General features: G+C 36.8%; 1 protein-coding gene across 4 annotated transcripts in view; it reads right to left on the bottom strand.

Moving 5' to 3' along the window:
- Window positions 1-7,158, bottom strand: part of tpk1 (thiamin pyrophosphokinase 1) — a 76,398-nt gene extending 69,240 nt beyond the window's left edge. The window contains exons 1-2 of one of the 4 annotated variants that reach the window (XM_074622126.1): window positions 7,045-7,158; window positions 3,971-4,061 (exon numbers count right to left, since the gene is read on the bottom strand). In XM_074622126.1, the coding sequence (XP_074478227.1) occupies window positions 3,971-4,013 (43 nt within the window). In that variant the 5' untranslated portion in view covers window positions 4,014-4,061; window positions 7,045-7,158. The other 3 variants (XM_074622129.1, XM_074622128.1, XM_074622127.1) reach the window with 3 other exon arrangements.
- Between the last annotated feature and the right edge of the window lie 5,447 nt (window positions 7,159-12,605).

Raw genomic sequence — 12,605 nt, 5'->3', positions numbered from 1 at the left:
GGCCTTTCGTGCACTCCGTTCAAAGAAATGTCACCTTGGGATTCTTTTAAAAAGTGCCAGACAACATAAATACCACACACACACACACACACACACAATCCAAGCACATAACCTAGACACATAGATATTCCGGGAGTAGGCATTTATAATTAAAAAGATGAAATTTAAAAGGCTAACTTTGCACACTAGGGATTTTAAAATGCAGACATCCAGGGGCTGTTTTTATATTCTCCACCGAGAGTCTAGATAAGCATTTTCCTGCAAGATATGAAACTAAAGCAACCATGGAAATATTTTCTGAACGAATCTAATGGAGGAAAAAGTGTTTCACTATACTGTGCAGTTGGGAGAAAAGCTTTTATATGATACAGGGAATCTCAAACACACCTTTGATTAGAAAGCGACGGGGTTTATCAAGAAAATTAGATCATGAGGAGGATGCATGTGCGATCTGTTCTGCAACCATATCGAGGATTATTTGCACACCCTGTGAAATCTATAGAACAAATCTAGGATTTGTGCAGTGAGCAGACTCGGGGTGTGTAGCCTGTAATGCTAAGCTAACGTGTTTGAGTAAACATTTGTTTCAACGGATGCTTCAGAACTGCTGATAGCGCCCCGTCAGAAGTGAGTGTCTCTTGACTGATGTTGGCCTTTGAGTGTTATTGATTTTCCAGCTGTACAAGCACAGAAAAATCGACGCCACTTCTGTGTTCCCGCTCGGCGCGAACCACACACACACGTGTGAGAATGTCAAGTATATACGATACATATGTACGCATACAGGAGCACAATTACAGTTGCCCCCTTTTAGTGGTATAACAGCAGGATTATAACCTTCAAACAATCAAAGGAGACAGATGAGGAGACACAAAGGAAGCAAGAAGAGAGCAATGCACCATAACACAACTTACACTATTATAAATACATACACACACATACATATATATATATGTATATATATATATATATATACATATATATATATATATATATGTGTATACGTATGTGTATACGTATATGTGCGTGTATATATATATATATATATATATATATATATATATATACACACATATGTACATATATATACATACATACATATATATACATACATATATTTATATACATACCTATATACATACAAATATATATATATACATATATACATACATACTGTATATATATACATACATATATATGCATACATATATATACATATATATACTATTATATATAAATATTATTATACATAGTATATATAAATATTATATATATATATATTAATATCAATATAACATATTAAATTAAATATATTAATATTAATATATACATATTAATATATATTATTATATATTATATATTGTTATTTTTACATATATATATTTATATATATTAATTAGTTCAAAGAGAGTCTTCAAATTGCAAACAGTCCAAAATCCATATTCAGATTATAATTATATAAAATGGAGAATGCAGCCAATCCTTATATTAGAGAAGCTGGACTTCAATGATTAATCGATTATCAAAGTTGTTGCCGATTATTTTCTGTCGATGGACTGATTGGTACATTGTGTAATCATATCAGCCCTACTATGTTCAACTTTAAAACAAACAAAAAAATTAATTGCGTTCAGATGGGAACCAAACACAATCTGAATCCCCACATGAAGCTCAGTCTGCGATCAATACAACTGAGAGTCAAAGATCACCTGCTGTTGGCCAAAATAAATGTTCAGCTCGGAGCCAACACAGGTTAATAAATGATGAACAGAGGCATGATGGACAAGGTTTTTATCAATGGAGGTCATTTATATCAAATCGTGGCTTTGTTTTTGTCAGTTTAATTAAATCCTAATTATAATAAGGTACAACTAATCATTCAGTTTTACCTTCATCATTTTATTTTTGAGGAATCCATGCTCATATCAAATCACCTCAACATCTCTAAAAAAAAAACAGCCTTTTGCATTGCACCTGACATTCCTTGACCCATTTTCACATATCACTCTGTGAATGGACACACACGGACGACAAGAGGTCAAGAGACGAGATATTTCATGTTCAAGTAGAATACGGCTCGATAAAAGATTATTCAGCTGTCCAAACAGTGGCAGGTTGAAGGAAAGTGGTTCCACTAAATTACTTCTTTGTAAATAGCTGAAGATGGCTGAAATTCATTTATACCTCGTCAGTAAAGTGCGCACAGTATGCCGCTACTGTATGTCTGTGAAACGGGTTCATCTGTGCCTGAAGCCAAGAAAGGATGAGAGAGGCAAATGCTCTGACACCGCTGAGCTTTCTGGGGGCAGTTTTTCATCTGTTTTTCACTCCTAAGCTCTGTATTTATATCTTTCTGTGGGTGGACAAGATTTCTTCTAGCCAGTGTCAAAAACCCACACCTCAATTTAATTTGGACAGTGTATGGGTGTACATTTTTAAAGCAACCCTCCCAACCTTGCCCTCTTCTGATTTTTAAAAAATGTCCGTGGACCACCTTCCCAATTAAATAAGAACAAAAAAAGGAGAAAAAATAAACTGGACTGTAAATACATGTTATGCCACTGCCAGCTGTAATTACCAAAATACATTATTAATCCAAATTGAATATATTCAGGGTCATATTTCCTCACCACACACTTTGGAGCTTTAATTGGCGCAGGGTTGTCTCCCACTAGGGCTGTCCTCGACCAAAGAAATTCTTAGTCGAATAAACACTTAAACGATTTTTTCAACAAATAGTTTAGTTGATTTAATCGGCAGATCTATGAAACTGAGTTTCTCCACAAAGAATCACACAAAAGCACCACTTTAAATCTTAGTGTTTACCAGAGATGTGCTCACAAGTTTCTTGGAAATAAGTCACTCAGCATGAAAAAACGACTAATTGACTAAAGAAATCTTAGTCAACCAAGACCAAAACGTCCGATAAGTCAACTAATAGAAGAGGGGGGCAGCCCTATCTCCCACTTTTTCCTCTTTTTCGTTTCAAAAACGACAACTAACAGTGGTAAAACCTTTTGTCTCTACCTGATGATGTGTCGAGATTACTGTGGTGATATTCAAACGTTACAGGTCACTGAAATTATGCATTCTAATTTGACGGTCTTTTATTTATTCCTACTCCCACTCTGAAGCCCACTGAGAATAGCTTCTCTACAGACCAAACTGTTGTACGATCCCCTTGACCTTTACGGCTCTGGGTAAAACCTGCCGTTAGGCAGCTTTCCTTCCTCCACACTTCCACCAGGGAGCTCACATAAACCCTGACCTGAGAGCTGTTGCTAAAGGCAGCTATAACCAGCTTCCTCCTCTGGTCTGTAGGGCGGCCAGTGCTGACCATCTGCAGGGTTGCTTTTTTTTTTTTTTAAGAGCATCAACAGATACAGAACATCTTTGGGGAAATTAATCTTGCTACATGCCTTTGGAAAAGAGAGAATACATGTACTGCAGTGGGATCAGATTTAACTTCTAGTGTTGTGTTTGAAAACGTGAATTTATATGATGACAGGGATTTTATTCAGAAGCAAAATTATTTATTTTTAGAAATATTTTAATTATCAAAATGCCTCCTCCAAGTTTGTTTTTCTCTCAAAGAGCTAACATTACAAGCAAATGCAATCAGGGCCCTCTTTCAATAAACATTCATTATTTACACAGCCAAACAAAAAGGGAAGTGCATCTCATACATATACACATTGTTGTCATGAAAGTGCCAGTGATTTGTTTTTGAGTTTTAATTCCCCCGAGACGAATGTCTGTGTGTGTCTGGGAGAGAAGCAGAGAGAGAGAAGACAAGTGTGACAGGGATGCGAGTAAGTTTGTGTTTTGATCAGACGCATACAGATCTGTGCTTGGGTGCCGGTTTGTGGCTTGTGGGTGAACACACCGTATATGTACATGGACCTGCGGATTTGATTGATTGCGTGCCTGCGTGTTTGCGCCGAGGGAATGTGTGTTTGAAAGGCAGTACCTGAGGGCAGCAGGCAGTCCAAAGGCGTCAACTCTTCATCCATGGCCAGGATCCACAGGAGCTCGTCTTCAATCAGTCGACTCAGCTGGAACTGAGGAGAGGACGACAGACACTGTTTGCTACTTTTCTTGCTTTTATCTGTTTTATATTTCCCTCCTTTTGTTCTTGTGTTTTTAAACCGATGAAAGGAAGTACTTTTCAACTTGTCACTAATCCCAGGTTATCACCAGCCTTCCTCTGGGCTAATTATTCACTAACACTAACATGCACACGTGAGCATTACGACACTAAACGTTGGATCACTGCGCAAGATATGATAATGACACTAGGGCTGCAACTATTAAACATTTATCTTCTTAATTAATGTGCCAATTGTTTTCTTTATTAGCTCGGTCATCAAATTTCTTGTTTTTTTCTGACCAAAGATATTCAGTTTACAGTGATATAAAATAGAAAAAAAGCAGTAAATGCAGCTGCGCCCACAGATTGTTTGGAATTTCTGCTTAAAAAATATAATTTTTATTATTAATATTATTTTGATTAATTTATTATCAAAACAGTTGAAGATTGGTTTTCTTCAATTAATCTACTAGTGGTGGCAGCTCTATCTAACACAATACATTGCCCAGTCAGGACAGTCGTCACAATATCTGCTGAAAAGGCTAAATTTGTTATCAAAATAATAAGAGCTGAAGCAATAAATCAATTAATTGATTAGTAATTTGAAAGAAAATTAATCTGCAATTATTCTGATAATTGATTCATAGTTTCATTCATGTTTTATTAGCCATTACTCAAGTAAAAATGCAGAACATTTGCTGGTTTGTAGCTTCTCAAATTTGTGGATTTGCAGCTTTTCTTTGTCACATATGATTGTAAATTTAATATTTTGGGGTTTGTGGTTTGGACACAACAAGCGATTTGAAGTAACACTTTGAACTCTGAGAAATTATAATGGGCACGATTCACAAATCGAAATGAATCAAGAAAAAGAAGGCAGATTATTCCATAATGTAAATATTCATTAGCTGCAGCCCTAAAACACAATTTTAATGAGAAGGAATCAATTCACTGCATAATGAAGAGTGTTTAGTTTGCCAAAAGGCAAAATGAAATACGCATAGTAACTCTTCTATTATTCTCTGCAGACTAAGTTTAACAGTAAACTTGAAATTCAAGACGACTATGAATATCTGAAATAATCTGTAAACAACCTTTCTTCCTCCAAGAAAAATATTCGTTAAAAAAACAGGACAATTTCAAATGACGTGCATCTACTACTACACTGGACTATATTTTGCAAAAGAGTTGAACTTCAGCCAACATAAAGTCTAATTAATCATTGCAATTTCTTCCCATTTTACTAGGCTAAATGTGGTCAATCATTAACATCTGCTGCTCCTTACGAAAAAGTAGTATACTTATTTACTTTATCAAGTAAACTGAAGAAAAGTTCAAGTATATTTCCCAAGTATATTTTATGTAATAAGTATAGTAATATCAATGTACTATTAGTATACTTGTCAGTGTACTACTTAAATACTTTTTCGGGACTAAATCGGCCCACTTTTTAGTTTATAGAAATATACTTTTAAGTGTACTTTAAGTGTAAAAATAGTAAACTTTGAGAACACAACTAGTTTACATTTAAGTTGTATTGCAACTATACTATGAAGTGAACTATACTACTAGTTATATACTTGTATCCCACTTTTTTAGTTTATGAAAGTGCACTTTAAAGTATACTCTCAGTAAACTACTAGTTTAATAGATTTTACTGCAAGTAGACTTCCCTGTATACTTTTATAACCCAAGTTTACTTAGACTTTCATGTATACTTCTAAGTATAAGCCAAGTATACTTAATCCTTCATGTATACTTCTCAGTATAAGCCAAGTATACTTAATCCTTCCTGTATACTTCTCAGTATAAGCCAAGTAAGTATAATTTTGTTAGGTTTATCTCGTATAAGTATCTAAAAAGTAAACTGAGAGCGTACTCTCTTATTTTAAGTTTAAAAGAAGTATACTATTAGCACACTTGAATTAACTTATTTTGGTAAGGGGCCACATATATCAATAGCCCTGTCACGTCTCACCCAAATTCTGCTTTTCTGTAATTTAGTGTTTTTACAGATATTAAAATATACTTGGTCCATGACTTGTAATTTCTAACAGTCTGTGCAAAGTATTCAAACGTATTCAAAGTATGTAAAGTAAAGTTATTTTTATAAAATTGTCACTATATCCTGACAGTAGTGCATGAGACAGGTAATCTGGAAAAAAAATCATGTCCCTCTGTGTCCTCTGGTGCCCTCCGGTGCTCCTAATGGCATCAACAAGATTTCACAGACTGGAGGAAAACAACGAATCAGAGCCGAGCTGGAGTCTTGCCGTCTCTGAGCAGCTGTCAATCACTCGCAAACTCCGATCAAACAGTCAAACTAGGCAGCGCTGATCGAATATGAATCAATATGCTGTTACTGTAATGCCTATTTCTCGCCTCAAATATTTTCAGAAACATCTTGTAGTGTACTGTTTAGCTGTAAAATGAGAGTTTGTGACCTGACAGCCATAGCTGAGAACAGTTTTACTAAATACAAAGCACCGCCCACCAGCCGGAGCGCAGCCAATAGGAACGCTCTCTCTCTCTCTCCCTCTGAAATGACCTGTGATTGGCCACAGGAGGTGCAGAAGTCTAGTTATCTCTCAGAGCACTTGAATTATAATATGCTGAAAGGTTATCATGGAATTTTTTCCTAATGATGCCAAAAAATATTCTGCCTACTGCAGGTTTAATGCATTAAATGGGCTTAATGCAGCAGCTCGTGATGCAATACTCACACTGCTAAAGCAATGCTAAACCACTGAATCACATGCAACTCTTCAACCAGCAGCTGTGTGCACATGCATGGTGAGACAGTGGAGGCAACGAGCTTTGACGCTGCAGATAAAACCGTGCTATTGTAACAAAAACATCACACATACCGACTCTACACTTCACAACTGATAAAACAACTTCACATTTTAAACGTGTCACTGCTTTGCTTTGTAAATATTCAATAAAAAACTCACAGAATGAAGCCACTTCCGCCATAGAGGTTGTAAACAGTCAAGGAGAGCGCATTGAGCTCACAGAGAGACAACATGCAGGACCAGCAAAGTGGAGGGACTTTGTTACGGGGACATCTAGAGGACAAAAGTGGAAACGCGTTTTCCTGCTCTAAAAGCATTGCAGTCCCAGTCGGTTCTTAAGGAGAGACTCTAGGGTTCTCCAGTAAATTGAGAAATAGTTTAATTTCACTCTGAGGATTTTTCCAGTGGAAATTATTCCAATAAGAGTCCAATCAGTGTTTTCACTCATTACTGTAACCATTATATGTGCACCCATTACAACATGGCTATACGGAACAGATGTCCAATTTAATATCAAATAAACAAAAGTGGTTATAATTTGGGGGTGTGTGTGAACCTTAAAATCTTTCAAATGCTCACCTGCTCACTTCCCCAGTAAGTCAGTCACTATTTATACCAACTCAGCTGCTTTGTACCTTGTTGGTTCGTCTTTCGTTATGGAGTTATATTGCCTGTTACCTGCCGGCATCATCAGGGGCTCTGTTTGTAACCCCTTTTTGTTAATTAACCCTCTGAGACCTGTTTTTGTCTTTTTTTAGGGGGATACAGTTTTTTTTTAGGGAGAGATAGCAGGTCAACAGTAGATGTCACATAGAAGTGGTGTGCATCATCTGAAAGCTGGGAACCTGAAGATTAATTTGAGATGCAGCCCAGCACTGTCAAGTCAATAAATCAGAAATATACAATTAATTATTAATTCAGTATTTAAAATGAATAGTAAAAGTGTATACGAGCTTGGAACATTATAATGGAAGTATATGATGGGCATTTCCTCTATTATGTCTCATAAGTTGTTGCAGCAATTTTAGGGTTGATACCATTTTGTTACACAGATTTGGAGCTAAATTTAACCATTTTTTACCACTCAAGAATTGATAAAAAAATTACCAATAATCCCTCCAAAATATCACATTAAGACACCAAGACCTTGAGGAAAACCATAGAAAAAGCCATGCTGTGATTTGGTTTCAAAAACTTTTGACATTCGGAGATTTTTGCCAGAATTGCATTTTTTTGTGATTTGATGGCGAGCACTTCTGTTCGGGAAACTGCTCAGAAACCCCCTTACACATGAATGCAGTTGGACGATTGGATCCACAAGAGCTTCAGCTTGACAGTGATACCCAATACATGTAATTCCAAGACTGTTAGGGACTCCAGTATGCATAAATATTCAAATACACCATTTTTAGAATAGGTGAAAATAACACATTTATACGGCACCAAACACACCTGCATTAACACCATACATAATGAGACTTTTATTGAAGGAGACTATTTTAATGTTTAACTCTAATTTGTTTAATGGAGAATTAACAGTTAGACAATTACATGCTTCATTGATCCCCCTCCACAGAGACAACTAACGGGTCTTTACTGTAGCTTAAAAAAATGTACAGCTAGGTGGATGAACCAGGATCCTGCAAACTATCTCAGCCACCCTCTAGGCTATAAAAGTGGGATAATAAAAACAGGGGAGAGATTGAAATCAGACACCAAACAGTCATGCATTTCTTCAATATTATCTGACTGGAACAACAAGGAAATTAAATTATCTGTCATTTGGCTGAGGAGTCCCTGCAAAACAGGACCGCAGCTTCCTCTGAGGACACTGAGGTCATATCCGATTTTATTCTGGGAACGTATTTTATACAGTAGGCAGATTCTATTATTTTAAAACATAATACATCTAAATTTGATTACTTACTATCTTTTTTTAGACATTGTGTCACAGTGCAGGGAGCAGAACAGGCAGGAAGGATCTAATAGAGACAACCAGATTCTACAAAGATATTTAACCCTTTGAGACTCGACCGACTTCGCTGTCTTTCAGGGGGGTTTTGAGCAGTTTCCAGAACAGAAGTGCTCGCCATCAAAACGCTAAAAAATGCAATTCTTGCAAAAATCTCCGAATGTCAAAAGTTTTTGAAACCAAATCACAACATGGCTTTTTGTATGGTGTTCCTCAAGGTCTTGGTGTCTTAATGTGGTATTTTGGAGGGATTATTGGTCATTTTTATCAATTCTTGAGTGGTAAAAAAATGGTTAAATTTAGCTCCAAATCTGTGTAACAAATGGTATCAACCCAAAAATTACTGCAACAACTTATGAGACATAATAGAGGAAATGTCCATCATATACTTCCATTATAATGTTCCAAGCTCTTATACACTTTTACTATTCATTTTAAATAATTAATTAATAATTAATTGTATATTTCTGATTTATTGACTTGACACAGTGCTGAACAGCATCTCAAAGTAAGCCAGCTTTCAGATGGTTAGTTAACAAAACGTGTTACAAACGGAGCCCCTGATGCCGGCAAGTAACAGGCAATATAACTCCATAACGAAAGACGAACCAACAAGGTACAAAGCAGCTGAGGGGGTATAAATAGTGACTGACTTACTGAGGAAGTGAGCAGGTGAGCAGAAGGGAAGTGAGTGCAGGACTAATGAGGGACAGGTGAAAACTGATGAAGGCACACAATCAAAAAGGCGGGAAACAAACAAAAGCCGGAAGAAAAAACAGACACAACACAAGAGGAGTGAACTTATCAAAATTAAACAAGAAGCACTAAAATAAATGAGACAAGGAATATATCAGAAAACCCAAAACCATAGAAACCAAAATAGTCTAGACAAGTCAGAACTAATAACATAAACCACAAAAAGATGCAACACAAGAAAGTCTAAAGTCTTAACCAAAAAGTCAGAGAGCCTCTGGCCACACAGCCAAACTGTGACATTTTGAATTCTGTTCTAAAATATCAAACCTCACAGTAACCAAAGCTGAAATCACCACTTACTTGAAGTGATTATTTTTTAATTAATTTATTGGATATGGCCCGAGACTGTGACTGCTGCGCATCATTCACACTGGAGAAATAATTTAATTTGATTTATAGATGAATTAATATCATATTTAGGACATGAGTGAAAGAAATATCAAAAGGTAAAGACAAAAAAAAGACCTAATAAAATCTAAAAATGGTCCCCAATCAATAATTTATAGCACACACATAAACACATCCTCTCACTCACTCAGTCACTCACTTGCAAACCACACGCAGCGAGACTTACACAGTGACACACAAGTGCAGCAAAAAATGCAGGCACATCAGAAATCTCACACATAACTGCACAAATACACACAAGGGAAACACACACAGGTAAACAAACATCATGAACACACACACACAAGCGGTAGAGTGATGGCGTATGCTTCACATATCTTCAGACAGCAGTAGAAGCAGTGTAAAGCGAGAAACCAAATCTCTCTCAAGGTGAATCCACTCCGGAGGCTCGTTAAAACAAACGCTCTCTCATCAATCAGCTCTTGTCCTGTCTCCCAGACAGACTGCACAGGGAGGGGGGGGGATGATACACACACTTAACACACAGGCATGTATGGGCTACACACACACACACATGCTCAGATGCATGGGAAGTCATTCATTCTGTGTGCATGCATTATAAATACATCTATGAATAAATTCCTGGCTGAGTGCATTCTTCATTGGCAGGGATTTTTTTTTTTTTTTTACAAGGCCACCCCACCTGAATGTTTGATTGCATCTCTCTCTTCTCTCTACATCTAACTAACTAGCTCACCTTTCCTTGTCTGTCAATCTTTCTGATGTTTAACCCTTCCAATTTCTATCTCTTTTTAACCACACTGTCTTCTCTCACTCTCCCGTCATGTGTGGATCCAGCTCTTTCCCCCCCTCACTTCCTCTGTTTGGAATTCCCAAATATGATATTTTTGTTATTCGGTTGGAAGGACATGGGTGAGCAATAAAAAAGTGGGTCAGTGTGTGCAGCCACATTCTTCTTGCAGGAAGGAGGTTTATTACAACCAGTGGGTCAGTCATTACACACTCTGTTTGTGCAGACTGCTGGAGAGCCAAACACTGTTCAAACCCACAGATATTAATTTCAAACTCGATTAATTATACCAAACATACCAGGCGGAAAGGAGGAAATGGGTATAAAAAAAGATGAACACGATGTTTAGAATATTTTCATTTGATGGAATGGTGCAGCCGCAAAAAACATTTTTGTTTGAATATCTTACACAGCGTAAACATTGTAAAGCTTCAATGAAGAGCTGGAACAAGCAGATACATTATATACTGTAGGATTACTGTATGTGATAGTGTCAGCCAGAGTGGAAAAATATGATTTTTTTTTTCTGTCTGTAAAGCTACTTGAAGGAACAGACATTTTGGGAAATACCCTTATTCACTTTCTAGATCTAGATCATTACCACTCTCATATCTGTCTGTTACGTTTATCTGTAGTTGTTGTTTACATTTTAAAAGATGCAGGCTATAGCTGCTTCTCCTATTTCCGGTCTTTATGCTCAGCTGAGCGGCACATCTCCTGGCTGTAGCTTCATTTTTATCTTCCAGATATGAGAGTGGTGGCTTATCCATCTTCTCATCTAACTGTCTTCAAAGAAGCAAATAAGCATATTTCCCAAAACTATTCATTTAAAGGAACAGTGTGTAGGATCTAGAGGTGAGGGTTGCAGATTACAACGTGTGCCAAGCATGTAGGCTAAGAACGTATTGTAGTCAATTGTTTCGTTCCATTACAACATCAGTGCCCAGCAGCAGAGCTACGCTTCTGCCATTTTAGACTGAAAGCGACTACCGGACGCCAGTAAAACGTCCACATACAAAGTACTGTACAAAAGTAGAATAAAATTATTTTTAATTCTATTGTAATATTTAATGTCTCTACCGAAATGGCCTGAGTTAAACAAAAAAAATATTATAAATATAATAAATGTTTACAAAATTGGCTGTTGTCAAAAAAACACACCAGTTTTGTCTCTTTGCTTCTATACTCTTTTTAAAGGATTGCAACGGTGGCCGATGTGAATGTTAAATCGCCCTCTCTAAAGCCAGTTATTGTGAGAGTGCTTAGAGTGTGTGTGTGTACGTTGGAAGTGAGTCATGAACAAGAGAGAGAGAGTGGCGGCGACGACAGGGGTGAGTAACGTTATTGACTCTGGCCGAAGCAGCAAAAGTTAACAGTGTTTGGCAACTGTAGAAACATTGAAACACAACGACTCTTATTATGAGGTGATTATGCACTAAAGGAAACATACTTATTAATATAATATTCCATTTATGCCAATAGAGCCCCCTAATTGTTACACACTGGTCCTTTAATTGGGAAACAGGGGAAAACTTTGCATTAAGAAGCTAAAATAACATAGCATAATAACAGTAAAAAAGACCATAGCCTGAAAAAGGCCGTGGCTGTGGAAAAGTGGATTAGTAACTCGTTAACATTTACAATGTTTTCTATATATCCCCATGATTTCCGTCCTCCGTCAAAATAAAGAGGCGCCTGAGTCACATTTAATGCACAGCATGAAAATTCTCACAGCTGGCAGATGGTTGAACCACAGAAAAAAACACCGTTCCCAGGAAGTGAACCTCTGCCAGGCTGTCTTTCTTTCTTTCTACTGTGCAAGGTAATAATAGA

This window comes from Sebastes fasciatus, chromosome 21, assembly GCF_043250625.1.
Source record: "Sebastes fasciatus isolate fSebFas1 chromosome 21, fSebFas1.pri, whole genome shotgun sequence".
Lineage (NCBI taxonomy): Eukaryota > Metazoa > Chordata > Actinopteri > Perciformes > Sebastidae > Sebastes > Sebastes fasciatus.
The sequence above is the reverse complement of the archived record's forward strand: the minus strand, read 5'-3'. Positions and strand labels throughout refer to the sequence as shown.